Source organism: Lissotriton vulgaris, chromosome 10, assembly GCF_964263255.1.
Source record: "Lissotriton vulgaris chromosome 10, aLisVul1.2, whole genome shotgun sequence".
Lineage (NCBI taxonomy): Eukaryota > Metazoa > Chordata > Amphibia > Caudata > Salamandridae > Lissotriton > Lissotriton vulgaris.
Window position 1 is genome coordinate 773,270,223 of NC_141698.1, and position 18,606 is coordinate 773,288,828.

Below are 18,606 nucleotides of genomic sequence, written 5' to 3' on the forward strand. Positions count from 1 at the left end.
TCAAAAAACCTGGTGCTGACCCCTCTGCTCCTGTCAACTACCGGCCCATCTCTTTACTACCCTTCTTAGGGAAAGTACTGGAACGACATGTGACGAGAGCCCTCACCACCTATGTGGAAGAAAACCGAGTACTAGCCCCCCGTCAGGCCGGATTTCGCCCCGCTCACTCCACCGAGTCGGTGGCGTTATCCGTCCTTGACAACCTTAGAGAAGGCATGGATACTAACCGTCCTCAGGCCCTGGTCCTCCTCGACCTCTCCGCCGCCTTCGACACGGTGGATCATTCCATCTTACTTTCCCGTGTCAGGGCGGCCGGGGTGGGTGGGGTGGCCCTGGTCTGGCTGTCCTCCTTCCTAAGGGACTGCACCCAAGCGGTGCGGCTGGGCGACTTTTCGGCTGAACCCTGCAAGGTGCTCTGTGGGGTCCCCCAGGGTTCCTCCCTTTCCCCATTACTCTTTAATCTTTACATTGCCCACCTCATCTTTGCCCTTCAACAAATGGAGGTCTCCGTATTTAATGATGCGGATGACCTCCAGCTATTATTTTCCCTATCCTCATCCTCTGATTCCATGTCCAACTTCCAAACCACTATGATCTTTATCCGGGACTGGATGAATCACAACCACCTGAAATTAAATCCAGACAAAACCGAACTGGTTTTGACAGGTGGTTGTGCCAGTCCCTGGTCTCCTCTCTTCTGGCCCCCTACCCTTGGCCCCCCGCCATCTCCCTCTCCCTCCGTCAAAACCCTTGGTTTCAAGATCAATGATCAACTCACTCTGCACTCCCAGGTGAGCTCAGTGGTGTACTCTTCTTACCTATCTCTCCGCACCATTCGCAAGGTATCCCGCTTTTTCTCTTTCCCTGCCCTAAAACTTTTTGTACTGGCTATGGTTATATCTCGATTAGACTATGGCAACGCCCTATACTGTGGTATGCCCGCCTACAATATTCGACGGCTACAGCTGGTGCAGAACCAGGCCGCTCGCTTAGTCTACAATTTGGCAAAATCCCATCATGTCACCCTGCTTTTAAAATCCTTGCACTGGCTCCCCATTCGCGAACGCTCCCAGTTTAAAATGGGTTGCATTATTTTTCAGGCCCTGTCAGGATCTGCCCCTGCCTTTATCTCTTCTGAGATTAAAACCTATGCCCCCACAAGGGAACTGCATTCCTCTTCTCAACACCTGTTGACTGTTCCCTGGTTTCGGCGATAAAAATGAGGAGGCTCTAAATTCTCCACACTCGCCCCCACCTTTTGGAATTCGCTTCTGTCCCACCTCAGATCCCTCACTAAATACTCTCTGTTTCGAAAGGCATTAAAAACCTTTCTTTTTTCACAGGCTTTCCCTCAATAACTCCTCTTTCTGCCCCCTGGTCCCCCGCTAATTGAGGCTCAGTGAACCATAGCGCCATGAAACCGTCAGGTGTACGTGCGCTTTAGAAATGATTTAAATTCAATTCAAATTCAAGTCTAGAGCTGTTAAACACAAGCCGTTCTCAAGTGCGGAAAATCAAGCAGTTTAACTTACAACAACCGTTACATGTAGTGTCGTGTGCAAAAGAGGCAAAGCAGCAAAATGGCGTTTAACTTCTAATAAGCTTATGCTAAAATAGCAATGTGTGCAAGCAATGCCCTGCCTTCCCTACAAACTAAAGAAATTAGGAGAATGGGAAGATTACTGATAGCTGCGGTGAACATTTGTGGCTTAAATGATTTAAAAAAGAGGCAGATGGTGTCACAAGAGTTGCACTAATTACAGGCAGACATTGTCTGCCTGCAAGAAACCCACTTAGAGGGCACACAGAAAGGTCTTTTAAAATATCTTGGCTATAGCATAGTGGGGGCAATGATCCAGGTAACTCGTACTAAGGGAGTTGCAATATTAGCTTATGATAAGTCAATACTTTTTAGACAAGTTCACGCAGATGTTTCAGGGTGACAATGCTTCTTTATTAGAAATGGTATCAAATGAATTAGCACACTGTCCACTTCCTATAATTCTATGCGGAGATTTTAACATAAATCTTGCTTGTGAACAGGGACGGGACCAAAAATATGAGGGAAGGAAGCCCAAAGTGTTCCAAGCACTATGCGATCTGTGTCAGATACATGGATTGTCCGATGCATGGTCCATAAAGAGACAGTCAGAACATGGGTTTACTTACTTTTTTTTGTTGTAAATATATTTTTATTACAGATAAAATTCACAGTTGTACATCGGTCAACAATAATGTAATCGGTGATGGTAGCACCGAAGTTAAGGTAGTGCTGTTACACGGCCATTCAGCCCACAACCCGGGGGTTGGGCGGCAATTTTTAAGTTAGAGATGAACGTGGGTCCTGTGGTCAACCAGACACGACCAATTATTGAATAAAATTTCACACCTGCTTTTCTAAAAGAAAGAAAACCCCCTCCCCCCAACCCAACAAAACTCCCCCAGAGGTCTAGTGGCTGGACAACAGGTTCGAATTATCAAGAGCTTGTTAGGAAGCTTGAAAGTGCTCCCTCCTCCCTCTTTCCACCTCCCACCTCCCCCCCACACCATCGGTGCATGGTTAGGTTATCAGAAAGCATACGGCAGGAAACTTTTCGCAGTCTGGGGGAAATGCAGTATACCTGTCATATTACGGGGACGTAGGCTGCTCGTTGGCATCACTGTCGTTGTCGCTAGGCGTGCTATGATCGCGTAAGGCCTGCACCAATGCTTCCCATGCTTGCGCTGATTTCAACGCCTTCTCATTCTGCTGACGCCTCGCTAGTTGATATCTCAAGGTGCTCTCACCCTCAGCCCATTTAAGGAACTCGTTGCGCCATTTAGTGCCCGTTGGACCAACTTGTGCCTTCCAGTGTCGCATTATTTCCTGTTTTGTCAATCCCATGTCAATGAATTTGCTGGTAATTTTCGTTTTGGGGGTATGCGGAAACCAATGTAGGATCCCCACTGCGATGCCAAATTGCAGAGTCCGCTCTGTAACCCTGTTAAGGGTGTCCCCTATCATTGTCCAGTAGGAGGACAAAGCGGGGCAGGACCATAACATGACACTTAGGTCTGCGCCAATCGTCCGGCATCTAGGGCAGGCCGCAGTGTCAGAGGCGAAGTACTTTTGTATCTTCTCCGGGGTCAGGTATGCTCGGTGTAATATATAAAAGTGGATCAATTGGAACCGAGCGTTGCGCGTGCTCTTCCAAACTCGGCGCATCAGCTGGGCCCACGTGGTCTCCGGGATGTCTCTCCCTATATCTGCCTCCCATTTGGCCTTGAGTGTCTCCAATGGAGGCAGCCTCTCGTTAACCATCCTGGAGTATAAACACGTTACAGCTTTAACCGTTCCCGCTGCCATCATGACATACTGACATGCCATAGACGTCTGCGGTTCTTCAAGACCGCTCTGCCAGTGTGCCTGAAGTGCCCTTGTGATCGCCGCGTGTAACAGGAAATCCCCCCTGGGGACGTCGAAGCAGTCCAAGATTGCTTGGAAGGGCAATAGCACTCCGTCTTCGTATAGGTCGCCGATAACTTGTATGCCCGTGTCCTCCCAAGCTTGTAATTGCAACCAATCCCCACCATGTGGTAACGCTGTAAGCATTCCCAATGGGATTTCGTGGGCGTAGGGGTGGTTCATTCCTGTCTTGCGCTGCATGCGGTTCCAGCACGATCTGATAGTGCGTTCCTCCTGCATGAGGTCCCTCATTGCTAGCCTCTGCTGCAGTGCGATATAAGAAAGAACGTGTCTTGGTATTCCCAGCCCCCGCTCCTCCTCTGGACCTCGAAACTCCCGTGCTACCTCCTGAGTGTATGTCTGCAGCTGAGCAGCTAAGTAGTATGTTTCAAAATCCGGAACAGCTAGCCCACCCTCCGCTTTAGGTCTCATCAAGGTCTTAAGCGCAACTCTACGGCGGACCGGTCCCCAAAGGAAAGCTACAATTAGCGATCTCAGGTTCCGGAATACGGCAGGCGGAATCCAGATCGGAAGTGTCCTGAAGTAATACAGTAGCTGGGGACGCGCCACCATCTTTAGCAGCGCTATACGTCCTGCCACCGACAACGGCAGGACGTATAGCGCTGTATTCCCAGCCCCCGCTCCTCCTCTGGACCTCGAAACTCCCGTGCTACCTCCTGAGTGTATGTCTGCAGCTGAGCAGCTAAGTAGTATGTTTCAAAATCCGGAACAGCTAGCCCACCCTCCGCTTTAGGTCTCATCAAGGTCTTAAGCGCAACTCTACGGCGGACCGGTCCCCAAAGGAAAGCTACAATTAGCGATCTCAGGTTCCGGAATACGGCAGGCGGAATCCAGATCGGAAGTGTCCTGAAGTAATACAGTAGCTGGGGACGCGCCACCATCTTTAGCAGCGCTATACGTCCTGCCACCGACAACGGCAGGGTAGCCCAAAAGGACATGCTACCCTTTAGTGCCCTAACGCAACGGGATATATTGCCCTCTAGAACGTCAGCAGGGCAGTGGTAAATATAGACCCCCAGATATTTTAGGCAGCTGGGTACCCATCTGATTGCCCTGGGTGTATCGGGCTGGGGTTCTCCTTTACGAACTGGAAATAAGCAAGTTTTCGACCAGTTCACCCTGAGGCCCGATATTTCACCAAAAGAAGGGAGTACAGCATCGGCACCAGCCAAGGCCCCCTCAGCATCCTCCAGGAAAAGCAACAGGTCGTCGGCGTACAGGGAAATAAACTGTTGCCCCGATAAGGTCCTCAGTCCTCCGTAGTGGGCCCCGGTGCGAATCGACAACGCCAGGGGTTCCACCGCCAGCGCAAAGAGCAGCGGGGACAACGAGCAGCCCTGCCTCGTACCTCGCTTCACCGGATATTGCTGGGAGATCAGCGGTCCCGATCTTACCCTCACCATCGCAGAGGCATAGAGCACTGTTGTCCAACACAAGAATCCCTCTCTTACCCCATAACAACTAAGCACTCTACAGAGGTACTCCCACTCTAGACTATCGAAAGCCTTCTCCAGGTCAATCGAAAGGATCATGGGTTGGGGAGCCTCGTCGTGGCCCTCTTCCAACAGGCGGAGTAGGCGAAGGATGTTCATTGTAGTGTTTCGCTTGGGAATGAACCCCGCCTGGTCCTTGTGTACCAGGGAGCCCATGTGTCCCAGTAGTCTCGACGCCAGGATGCTGCTTAATATTTTATAATCTACCGTGAGCATCGAAAGCGGCCTATAAGACGCCGGGTCGCCACTCTCCCTGTTGGGCTTAAGCAGGGGGACTACTAGGGCCTCACGCATCGAGCCCGGGAGGCGCCCCAGGTGTTTCGCCTCCTTGTATACTATCAACAGCCACGGGGCCAGGAGGTCGACATAGGTGGAATAGAACTCTACTGGAAGCCCATCCAATCCCGGAGTTTTGTTGCGTGCCATACGTTTTATTGCACTGCGGATCTCCCCTAGTTCTATGTCTTTCCCCAAGTCCTTTGCCTGTTCAGGTTCCAGAGTAGGGATGGGCAAATCCCGTAAGAAGTTATCAATGGGGGTAGTGTCCGCTATCATCCTACTTTGATACAGGTCTTCGTAGTAGTTCATAAAACAACTGAGGATTTCGGGCTGGGTATAGACCTCTACTCCCTCGGCGTCCCGCAAAGAAACCGTGGGAGAGGTGCGCCTCGTGGGGTTAGCTAGCCAAGCCAGGAGCGCCCCCGATTTGTCACCCTCTACTAGTGATCTGGTCAGGTAAGTTTTATAATCAAAACTGCGTAGTCTTTCAACTTCAACAGCTACGGCTTCTTTCGCCGCTGCGGTCTGCTGTTGAAGCTCTGGGCGGCCGGGTCTCAAGAGCTCCAACTCGCAAAGTTTCCAATCTGCCTTTCCGAGGTCCTCTAAAAGGACTCGTCGCATTACCACTTTCTTAGTAATGCAATAGCCTCTCACTACCACCTTAAAGGCATCCCACTCTGTAGCCCTTGCCCCAGTCGTGCTCTCATTCTCCGCGAAGTAGGCAGTGATTCTGTCTTCCAGTTCGCTCCGAAACAATAAATCCTCTAGCATTTCGGGGCGCAACCTCCAAGTTGGGATACAGGGGGTACCCAGGAACCACCTGAAATCGGCCAGAGGAGGGTTGTGGTCGGAAATAGTCCTTGCTAAATACTCGGATATCGCAGCCGAGGATACCAATTCCGCTGATCCCAAGAACCCAACCAGCCTCACATGTAGTTCATGCATACCGGAGAAATGAGAGTAGTCCCAGGTATACGGGTGTTGAGCTTGCCAGATATCTGTCAGTCCCCATTTAGTCTGCCATTCCTGTCTACCCCTGGCTACCCGGCATGTTGGTGAGACCACCAGGGGAGGGTGTGATCTATCAAGATCTATGTCCACCACCGAGTTGAAGTCCCCTCCGATCAGGAGTGGCCCTGTCAGATAGTGGGCCAGGGAGCCCGATAGCGCCGCGAAGAGGGCCACCTGGTCCACATTGGGCGCTATGGCCACAAACCTCCCTTCCGGGTCCACAGTATTTTTCGTCACCTGCAGGGGGACCCCAGCTCATATCCAAATTAGCGCGCCTCTAGCATAGGCCGAGTATGTGGTGTTGTATACCTGTCCCCTCCACCTGCGCTGTAAGGCTAGTCCCTCTGCTTTCGTGAGGTGCGTTTCCTGCAATAGCGCAATCTGTACTCCCCTACGCACTAGGTAAGCGTGTATCTTGTGGCGCCTGGACATGGAATGCAGCCCGCGCACGTTCCAGGTAATGCATTTCAAAGTGGATAGTTCAGCCATTGTCCCATTGCGTCCTGCCATTTCTCCCCCAGTCGTGCTCAAGTAAGATCAAACACAGTAGTTGCTCTGCACCGATAGCGCCGTGGTCTACACAGTCGAGGGCCGACCAAGCCTACCCGTGCGATTCCGGATCCTCTTAGACCTCCGCCGTAGTCCGACCTCCGAGGTAGCTGAGAAAGGAGACCCAGGGCCATCCTTGCCAGCTCTATACAGTTCCAACCAGCTACACGCTTCATCCGGGGTATCAAAGAATTTAGTTGTGCCATCCAGTATGATTCGGAGCCTCGCTGGAAATAGCAATGAATACTGAATACTCTCACTTCTCAGTTCACGCTTGATCGCTAAGAAGGAGGCTCGCTTGCGCTGGGTCTCGTAGGTGTAGTCCGGAAAGATATTCACTTTACTGTTCTCCACCTGAAAGGGTCCATTCATTCTGGCATTATTGAGGAACAGGTCTCTGTCTCGGAAATGCAGCAACCGCGCCTCCACTGGACGCGGAGGTCGGCCTTGTTGCGGTGGTCTGGATGGAACCCTGTGCGCCCGCTCCAGGGTGTAAAAAGAGGAGAGCCCCTCGGCTGCCACCACTGTCCTGAGCCAGTCCTGCAGGTAGGCCACCATGTCCCCATCTTTGATTTTTTCAGGTAGTCCCACTATGCGGATGTTGTTCCTTCTATTGCGTCCTTCCGCGTCCTCCGCCCTCCTCTCCAGTGCATCGATCCGAGTCAGGGCGTCCTTCATGGCGGCAGCTAATGTTTTTTGTGCCGGCTCCAGGGTTCTAACCGAGCTCTCCTCCTCCTTGACTCTGTCCGAGAGCTTGCCATGGTCAGCTCTGAGCAAGCCCAGGCTCGTCGCGACCTGGGCAATGTCTTGTTGGAGTGCCGATCTCGTATCGGTTATCGCCGCCAAGATCTTGTCCAGTTGGTGCTGGAGGTGTGGGTTCCTCGACGTCTCCGGGTCCAGCTGGTCTCCCTTGTCCGGCGTCTCCACGTCCGAGGTGGCCTGCGCACTACCTTTAGTGCCCTTCGGCTTCACCATGGTGGCCATGGTCCCCGGCGGTGGATCGGGCGATCGCCCAGATGAGGAGCGTCAATCAAGGCGCCGTCAGCTCCCGTCTCAGCTCTTGTATTGGCGCGGCCCGACGGCCAGCCCCCGGTGTGGCGACGGAGTGGGCCACAACCGCTCGCGGTCCAGGAGCATGGAACCAGGAGCTCGCCCACTCGGGTCGCTCTGCTCGTAGTGAATATCAGAGTCCAATGATACTTGTTGGTGGGTCTTTAGTAGATTTGCCGAGGTTGTTCGGATCAGGCAACAATGGCGCCCGCTGTAGGTACCACGTGGCGTGGGCTCTCTCGAATCGTCCCTTTGCCAGGGCGCGGTATCAGGGGGCCAAGCGGGGGACGGCAGCACACTCCCTCGGAGCAAAAAGATGGGGAGGGGGGAGAAGGGTCACCACCAGTTCGTAGTGTGCGGCTGGGGGCTGCGATCCTCCCGAGCCACTTCCACCTCCATCTCAAACTGCAGGCCTCCACCCTCACCGTCACCGGTCCGCGTAGGCCCAAAGGCCAGGTCGATCACACTCTATCCACTCTCTCGGCCTCCAACTCCCTGCACTGGGCTCGGCTTCCTCTCAGCGTTCTCGAGGTCCAAAGCGGCGGAGGCCGATGGCGTCCCGAGTTTGATGGGGTTCTGGTCAGCTCCCCCCTCTTTCTTCAGCTCCGCGCCATGCAGTGTTCCAAGGGTCCAGCTGAGCGGAGGTCTCGACGGGCACCATTCAAAGAGTTCACAAGTGTCGTCGTTCACTCAGGCAGCTGGCATCTGCGTCACTCCACCATTAAGGGGAAAGAGAAAGAAGGCTTCGCCGAATTCTCCGGCCTCCTAGGTCCACGGGCCACCTCAGGATCACCAAGATGGAGCAGGCGCCATTTTGAGCTCGGCGCCGCTCGGTCCGTAGGCACTCGTTCGGCCCTCGTTCTCCTCAACCGTGCCTCGCTGCGGCTCTCCAATGTCGCCCCCCGGCTCAGCGCCCACCTCACTCAATGATCAGGGGGTTGGGGAGCCCTTGACGCCCGGAAAACAGGATTAATGGCGGCTCGATCACGGAGCAGAGCGCTCAGGCGACCTCCACCATCGGCGCCCTAGCCACGACCCACATGGGTTTACTTACTATTCCGCTCCCCATCTGAAGCATGTAAGGTTGGATAAATTTTTTGTATCATCTACAATTTTGCAAAAAAGTACAATTGAGCGATTCCCAAGATTTCTCTTGGACCATAGCCCATTAGTACTACAATTGAGTGGAGGGCCTCTGGGAAAAATTTGATCTTGAACTTTTGAGAGGAGGCTATTAGTAGATGAGGCCTATGTGGGACATATGAAGGAATGGAGCCCAGATTTTCTGCGGAGAAATATGGGTACAGCTTCACTGGATATAGTCTGGGACACCCTAAAGGCAGGTATCCGGGGTGAAACAATACGATTTCCAATTTGAAAAAGGGAAAGGATCAGCTATGTCTTAACCAGCCAAATTTGGCCCAGGCAGAAGAAAGCTTGGTTACTGCTCTACGACAGAATGACGGAGTGGGGAAAGCTCCAGCTGAAGTAGCCCTTGCCAAGGCAGTAATTCAGGGAAGGCTATTAAAAAAGCACTAGAAAGAACAATAGCTTATTGCGAGCAAATGTACGAGTGTAGTGAAAGGGTTGACCACCTACTAGCTGTAAGAATGAGGCAAGAGCTTATACTTAGTGAAATTTTGTCAGTGAGGGACCCCACACTTGGGCTGGTAACGAAATCAAAGGAAATTTGAGTAGAGTTTATAAATTTTGCTGGGCTCGCTACACTGAAGACATGGGGGGACAAGGGAGTCAACACGAGGATTTCAAGAGTAAATATTTGGATCTATCTATGACGGAGGTTCCGTCACAGGAAGAAAGGGTGATAATTAGACTACCCATTATGCTGGATGAAAATATAGAAGCAATGTCAAACTTATCCAGAGGAAAAGGGGCAGGGCCAGACTTAATCCCCACAGAATTCTTCAAGATCTTTGGGGAGGAATTAAAAGAAGTTATGACATCTCTGTTTTTACAGACTTCATAAGGAGTGGAGCTGACAAAATCCTGGGCTCTTGCAAAGATCATAGTCTTCCATAAGAAAGATAAACCAGTGTGCGAACTGGGCTCCTAATAATAATACTGCATTTTATAAAGCGCGAACAGCTACCTCGCTAGGAGGTGTCCCGGCGCTAGGAGAACACAATTGACCTGAAGGCGAGAAGTAAGAGAGTTAGCGAGGTTGAGTGAAGAGCCACGTCTTCAGTAGCTTCTTAAAGCAAGGTTCAGTAGGGGCCTGCTAGATTGCTTGTGGTAAAGTGTTCCATAGAGAGGTAACATTTGCCGAAAAAGTTCGACTCCCTAGTCGAGCATTTTTCGTACGAGGGACAGCCAGTTGAACGCGGCAATTGGACCGCAGTGCGCGGGTTTGGGAGTATCTCGGGAGCCGGCTTTTCAAGTACTCTGGGCAGGAGCCATGCAGAGATCTGAAAGCCAGCGTAAGTGCTTTAAATTTAATTCTGCTGGCAACTGGAAGCCAATGCAATGATCGTAGATGCGGAGAGACTGACTGCTTGAGAGGGATTCGCAGTAACAGTCTCGCAGCCGCATTTTGAACTACCTGAAGTTTTTGCGTCAGGTATTTTGGTAGGCCTAGGTAGAGTCCATTGGCGTAATCCAGCCTTGATGTAACAGTGGCATGGATTACCGTTTTCCGGCAGCTCTCCGGTAGGAGTCTCAGGATCTTACGGAGATTTCTCAGTTTGCTCAAGGAGCAGCCGGCGACTTGTTGGATGTGCGAGGTGAAGGACATGCTATCGTCCAACCTCACTCCAAGGTTTTTTGCTGTGCGGCTGGGTGAGGGGGCTTGGCCCATCTCCGTAGGCCACCAAAGTTCTGAGGCGGGGGTAGGGCCTTTGCCAAAGAAGATTACTTCGGTTTTATTGGCATTTAATTTTAATTTGTTTGTGTTCATCCAATGGGCTATATCTTGGAGACAGCCTTTGAAGTTCGAGAAGGACTCCTGCGACACCTCTGAGTACGGAAATACCAACTGGGTGTCGTCGGCATAGGAAATTGCCTTGACACCCCAGTTGGCAATCAGCGTAAAGAGAGGAGCGAGGTAGATGTTGAACAAAAGGGGGCTGAGAGCCGACCCTTGCGGGACTCCGCAGCTGAGGACTTTGGGTGCTGAAGAGACCGTCCCTAGTTCCACCTTCTGAGTTCTCTGGGACAGATAGGAGTGTATCCATCCCAGTGCTTTATCCTGGATACCTATCTCGGCCAGGCTTCTGAGTAGTCTGGCATGGTCCACCGTGTCGAAGGCGGCCGACAGATCCAAGAGTACCAGCATCGCTGAGTTACCTGCATCCATCGACCACCTTACTGACTCGGCTACCTCAATAAGCGCTGTCTCCGTACTAAAGCCGGGTCGGAAGCCTGACTGTGTCTCATGTAGTACCTTATTTACTTCTATGAATTTGCTCAGTTGGCGCTGTATAACTTTCTCCAACATTTTTCCAGGGGCGGCTAACAGTGAGATCGGGCGAAGATTACTGAGGTCCTCTGGATCCCCGTTAGGTTTTTTTTTCAGCGGGAGGAGAGTAGCATGTTTCCAGACGTTCGGGAATATTCCCGAAGCGGTGGATGAGTTCCAGATATGTTGTAATGTGGGGGCTACAAACTCAGCTAAAGAGCCCCATAATTTAGCTGGACACGGGTCGTCTGGGGAGCCGGATTTGCATCGGATAAGTTCTTTTCTCACCTCACTCAGGGAAATACTCATAAATAGGGTGATGGTCTCACCCGGCTCGTCTTTAATCACAAGGTCCTGTTTCACCGTTTTTTTTTCTGGTCCAAAAGATTCATACACCTTTTTGATCTTTTGGTCAAAGAACTCAGAGATGTGTTTGCATAGAGTAGGTGTCGGCGAAACCTCCCTCTCAATGCACTTGGGTTTAAAAAAAGACTGTACCACTTTGAAAATCTGTTTGCTTGACTGTTCTGCCTGTTGAATAGAGTCCGCATAAAATTGTTTTTTATTTTTTCTAATTGCTTTCCGTAATTATTTGGATGCTTCCTTATATATAGCTTTTTCTTCCAACCCGTAGTTTGCTCTCCATAGTCTTTCCAGCTTTTTGCAGGCTGCTTTCTCTTTTCTCAGGTCCTGAGAAAACCATGGGGCTGAGGGGGAGTCTCTCTTTGATAGTGCTCGTGAGGCCGGTTCAATGGAAGAAACCATCTTTCCGACCCACTCATTAAGGAGCTGTGCATCTATATTCGCATTGGCGGTCAGAGATGGGGTAGTCTGTGCCAGGACAGGGCCCATAGTATCAGGGGTCAGTTTTTTCCATTGTCTCTTCAAGAAATAACATTTACTTGCAGCTGGAATGTCATATACCATGTTCAGTTTAAATGGGACCAGTGAGTGGTCTGACCATGTCAGAGGCAGTGACACCTCAGGCTGCACATCCTTAATATTAGAAAAAATAAGATCCCTATAACTTTAATTAATGGGTATGCCAAAATATATTCCAAAATTTTATCCACGCGCCTATTGCAAGTTATTCACAGGATAGTATTTGAGGGACAGCATGGCTTTATCCCCAGTAGGGGTACAATTGCGCACATCAGAAGTTTTATTACCCTGTTTGATGTTACTCAAGTGTCAGGAGACCCTATGGTGGTAATTTGTCTTGACGGTGAAAAAGCTTTTCATAGGGTCTCCTGGCAGTTACTCTGGGCAACCATGCAAAGGAAAGGGATAGGGACTATGTTTGTTGGAGCAGTAAGAGCTTTATATAAAGAACCAGAGGCTAGAGTTTTTATAAAAAGGTAAATGGAGGAGCCCTTTAGAATCATAAGAGACACATGACAGGGGTGTCCTTGCTCACTACTCTTTTGGTGCTATACATAGACCCCTTTTTAAAACATCTGGAACTGGCCAAGAATATTCCCCTGTTGTTCAATTTGAGAATGAGATTAAGGGATTGACTTATGCCGATGAAATAGCTTTAGTTACTCCTCATCCTAAATGGGCTATTGGGGTGATAGAAGAGGAAGCACGAAAATATGATGCTTTATCAGGATATGCCCTGAATTGGGATAAGACCCAGATAGTTACTAATGAATTTGTTTACTTTGATGAATATCAGGTAGTTATGAACGCAATATATTTATGGATTAAGATTAGCTCTGGATGAGGTGGTAAAGGAAAATCTGGAGCTGTGTGTGGATGAGACTAGAAAAGCGCAAAAAAGATGAACCACCTGCATTTAACACTTATTGGTAGAAGCAATCTAATTAAAATGGTATTCTTTCCTAAACTATTATATTTTTTTAGAGCAATACCCCTCGCCTTTCCAAATTTCTGGCTTAACAAATTTGAGAGCATTTTTTCACAATTTATTTTGGCATATTCGTGGCTAAGAAGATCATTTAAATTTGTATCATTACCTAGGGAGCGTGGGGGATTGGGTCTTCCCAACCTTAAGGTATACTGGTGGGCGGCCTCATTGATACGATATACAGTACTTTTGAGAGTAGATACCAACAAGGGGTGAACAATTAACTAGTGGGAACTAGTGATCAGCTCTGATGCCTGGGGGTGTCTTTGGCACCAGCTAGATGTTGGCTAGTACAAAAGGGTTTGTTTTAAGACATTACTTACAGACTTTAAAGTATAGGCATGTATACGGCGTCTAGTAGGGTTGGGGAGGCAGAATTATTAAACTCCGGTGTGGAGGAATGGAAACCTTTGGGACATTTTTACTGATCTTCACTTTAAGAACTGGATAAATGTTGGAATTAAGCAAATAGGCTGTTTTAACTCCCTCAGTGGTATAAAGGCATACAATGGGTTAATGTTGAAGTTTGGTCTTACCCATAGGGATTTTCAAAAATATCGTTAAATCAGAGATTAATAAACAGAAAAAGAGGGATGGGGTAGAGAGATTTGGGAAGCAGGAACTTTTGGATAAAATAATACTACCTATTCCTTCCAGGACTGGAAGCTTGCATAAGTTGCTTATTGAATATATAAAAGATGATATGGAAAGATGTGCCATAAAGTGGCAGGAGAAGTTAGATATTACTGGTGCAACCTTTCAAAGGGCCTCTTTAAACACCCAATCAATTTTAATACCCGCTAACCTTCAAGCACATTATTATAAGAACTGTTTTGAACTTTTTTCATACACCACATTGGATAGATAAATGGAGTGAGAGAAAAGGAGGGCACTGCCCCCAATGTGCGTTATATAAGGCAGACATAGTTCACATATTCGCTACATGTATAGAGCTTGGGTCTTTGATCAAAGAGATTAATAGATTTTTTAAAGAGCGATTACAACTCCAGGTTGATGTCGATCCCCGGTTAATATTACTGGGTATAACTAGCTTGAATTAGGAGTGAGGAGGTGCCTTATTAAGCATAGCAATGGCTGTGTATAGATTGTGCATTGCATCAGCCTGGCTAGACCCGGTACCTCCCTCGGATAACAATGGCTGGCTCGCCTTCGGGTTATATACAACTTGGAGAAAGCTATATATATGTGAACGGGAAACAGGGTAAGGAAGAAGGGGATAAGAACTTGAAAGTATCTAGCCAACTGGGTTGAGTAATAGCACTCTTAAATTACATCAAGCTTTTATGTTATGTGCTTGTATCAAGTTGTTAGGGAATTTGAGCTTGAAACGAGATCAAACCCAGTGTGGGTGGTAGCCCCAATGTTATAGGTCTTGTTTAATATATCACATCGTTGCACATTAAAACTTATTGTTAAAAGCTGAAATAGTATGAGAGGGTTAACAAGAGAAAAATGTAGGTAGATGGTGGCAATATGCTGCTAACTGAGGGATGGAATAAACTAGGATGAAGAAATGTATGCTGCTAACACCCTCAGTCATGCCTTTTGGTATGACGCGCACTATAGCATTTTAAGTTTATCATTACAACAGGGTATTTCATTTTAATTGGAGGTTTAAATTAGAAATTACACTTATGTGGGAATTACCCCCAGCTGTAAGTCTTTTGTAACATTCATGGCACAATTTGCACTTTGCACTTTGAATTATTATGCTGCTTTGTAATGGGCTTGATTGATGCACAGTTTTGCACATTTTGCACTTTAATCTTGTTAATCTATATTGCCTTTTTTCTTAATGTTGATTATTAGATACCCCACCTCAGGAATGAAGTTTGTGTTGATTTAAGTGTGGGTAGGGGGGTGGGGGTAGGTTTTGGCGATAAAATGCAGGTGTGGAAAGATTTTTTTTTTCTTTGTCTCACACTCAATAAGAACATTAAAAAAAGAAACCCTTCAATACAAGTTGAACAGATTTTTAGGTATGGCTGTTATGGAAGAGATTGAGACTTTAGCATGTTTGTCGCCTGTGGTGTTAACTCCCAAGGGCAATGTTACTTAGGTAAAAATGTGCGTTGATCTCAGGGTCCTTAGCCATTGTATATGAGTGGATCGGCAGCCACTGACTTATATACCTGCGACTTTGGTAATGTTAAATGGGCTTGATGTTTTCAGTGTAATGGATCTCTCAGCTGCATGCCATCAGGTACCTCTTCATAAAGGCTAGGAAGCCTTAATATCTTTTGTCATACCGTTAGGAACATATAGATATTTAAGGATGCCTTTTCATCTAGTGTCAACAGCTGCACATTTCTAAAGAGTGATGAAAGAGGTAGTCATGGACATTGGATGTGTAATGTTTTTTCAGGATGACATCCTAGTTTATGGTAGAGATAGACCCATGATGTGATACTAAAACAAGTAATGACTGGACTGAAAGAATATGGGATCACGCTCACAAAAGAAAAATGGAAAGTCAGGGTGAGTTCAGTCTCGCATTTGGTTCATACCGTGTCTTGTTATGGTATTCTTCCTAAGCTAAAAATCACTAACTCTATTGGAAAGGCACCAAAACCTAATCATAAAGATCATTCATTGGCTTGGCGGAGAATTACTCCAAGCTTGTTCCCAACTTTACCAGCATGGTGTAACTCATAAAGTCTCTACTGTAAAAAAAAAAGTGAGATTGGAAAGATGCCAATTCTCAGTTATTTTGAAGTTTCTAGGAAGACCATAATCACCACAGATGCCACCTTAAAGGGTTTAGGGGCAGTTCTTTCCAGGATACGGGATGGAGAAGAGAAACCAATTGCATTTGCCTTGCAGTAACTGAAATAAGCTGAGGAAAGATAGTCAGTGATTTAGAGTGTGGCATTATCTTGCATGTGGGCAGGTCATCAGTTTCCTATTCTTCTTTTGTAATTTGACGTTCGTCTTAAGAACTGGTCATAGACCTTTAGTACAAATATTCCTACCGGGAGGGGAGAAAGTACCAGCGGACTGTTTTTCTTGATTTCCTCCAGATGTGCAAGTCTTGACAGATTCTGAACTTCCTGTGTTGTGGGCTAAAGAATCAGCCATAACAAAGGCAGAATGGGAATCTGAGATTGCTAAACATGTGGTTGGGGAGCAGGTACTTGCCTTTGTTGTTAAGGTTTGGCCTTCATGGAAGTTGGCATATGAGGAGGGGAAGGAAAAATATAATAATTCTCTTAAATTAGCTATTGACACCCTTGCCCCGTTGAAACTTTATAAGCAGTATCTCCCCACTAAACAAGAAAAATGGTATACCCCTGATCTCAGGAAAGAAAAACAGAAATGTAGGAGACTAGAAAAAGCATGGAGGAAATCTAAAAACGAGCAGGAAAAGAAGGTGTTTTTAGAGGCCCAGTCAAATTACTACAAAAACATAAAACTAGCAAGGAAAAATTATCTGTCCTTACAACTTGCAGAGGCGGGCAACTGTCCGAGAGAATTATTAAAAATTTTGCAAAGTTTCGTTAAACCTGTAGCCAGTGAGAGCTCTGATGTTGCCTCACAGACACTGTGTGATGAGATTTCCAAGTTTTTTGAGGACAAAATTAATTTGATTTATAACAAAATTATTGCTTCCCAAAGCACAGTAACTCAGACTCCCCCCACATGTATACCCCAGGCACAGATTAAAAAGACACTTCTTACTATTCCTTCAATTAGTGATTTGGATCTTCCTCTCCTTATTAACCATATGAAAACCAGCTCCCCCAATGACTACCTTCCTGCCAAAATGGTGGCCCCTTTGATCTCCATCCTGGGGCCCTCCATTCAGTCAGTAATGAATACCTCATTAGCAAAGGGGCAAGTCCCGAGGGAATGGAAGATAGCGGTGGTAAACCCTATAAGGAAGAAAGCAGCTCCCCCCTGGACAGATCTTTCGAACCTCCGGCCCATCTCCCTCCTACCCTACATCGGTAAGATGACAGAGAAGCACGTGAACACCCATTTATCGAATCATCTTGAGGCAGCAGAAGGCCTGGACCCTTCACAATCTGGGTTCAGGCCAAACCACAGCACCGAATCGGCCCTACTAGCAGTGACCAATAACATCAGGACGACACTGGATAGTGGGGGGTCTATGATTCTGGTGCTGCTGGATTTGTCTGCTGCCTTCGATACGGTGTCTCACGAAGTGCTTCTCGACCGTCTGAGGGATGTAGGGCTGGGAGGTGTTGCTCTGTCGTGGGTGGAAAGTTTCCTTTCCTGCCTGAGGAAACAGAAATTTTAGGTAGTCAGTGTGTCCCCCCCTCGCACCCTATCCACATACCTATGCCCCATGTATGTCCATGTTATCGTGTAATTCCCTTCCCGTGCCTGTCATGATAATGCCCCTGCATTTCCGTCTAATGTTAGCATGTCAGTTATTAGGCCTTCCATGAATGAAACGTTCATTCTGCAATGAGGCCTACGGTGCCAATGCATTTACATGGTACACGTTTAAATATCGCGAAGCACACGTTTTTGTGGCCCAGCCGAGCCAGGCCCTGAATTCAGGCTCCGAGCCTTTTCTGTCTCTGAAAGCTGCAGTTTAGGTATGCATCCCTGACCTCTCCCTCACTCCCTGCCCAGCCGAGAGGTACCCGGCCTGACCTGCCTGCCAAGACGGTATTTTGCCTACAGTTATCTGCTCAGCCTCCGCAAAAACACATTCCAGTCTAGTGAAATAGGTAAACATCTTCCGCCTGCAGAGCATAGGGCCTAACCTTCCTGTCTCCATATAAGTGATTTACTGAACCCGTTGCCATAGTAGGCCCATGGCCCCCGCGCAATGTACGTAGAAATATATGCACACACTAGCATTTAATGATGAACGGCCTCTGTTCGAGAGACCTTTACTTCAGACAATACACCCTCCAAACACAAGATATCAGATATGCCAAAGGTGCAGGTCGTTCTGACATCCCAGACTCCAGACTCCTCTACTAGTGCTTAAGTCAACCCCCAGCTCTCCCCAGTTACACGTCAATTCCACGTCATGAACAGTTGCTCGCACATACAGGGTAAAAGTTTCTGCTGACCCTGCAGACCTCTTCTATGCATCCACCCACCTATAACACTCCTATGACTCATCAAGTGAACACCCACGTGTACGCCTCCTTACACGCCTTTCTTTTACGCCCATGTGTTCTTATCTCTCTCTTTTCACTTGCTCCGCCTGGAGTGTTCCGCCTACTGTATTCATTGCAATTATGTGGTTTTACTATATATAATGTGTGATGTTAATAAAACGTTAGATATCCCTTCCCGAACCTTAGTGGTGATGGAACCCGATTCTCATGGACTCGAGTCATTCTAATTAAAGCCCTTTTGACTCAGATACCACGGACTCTGCCTCTCATTTTATGAGCTATCCTCATTGTTATTAATGTATAGAAAAATTGTCCGGGTAATTTTATTTACCACATGCCGCTCCCAAGAA

General features: G+C 48.0%; 1 protein-coding gene across 1 annotated transcript; it reads right to left on the reverse strand.

The window, feature by feature from the left end:
• Positions 1-2,198: 2,198 nt before the first annotated feature.
• On the reverse strand, positions 2,199-4,502 carry LOC147688781 (uncharacterized). Its single transcript, XM_086939971.1, has 2 exons — positions 4,120-4,502; positions 2,199-3,790 (listed from the first exon to the last, which is right to left on the reverse strand). Exons 1-2 carry the CDS (start codon positions 4,402-4,404, stop codon positions 2,630-2,632), a joined length of 1,446 nt encoding a protein of 481 aa, XP_086796097.1. The 5' UTR covers positions 4,405-4,502; the 3' UTR covers positions 2,199-2,629.
• Between the last annotated feature and the right edge of the window lie 14,104 nt (positions 4,503-18,606).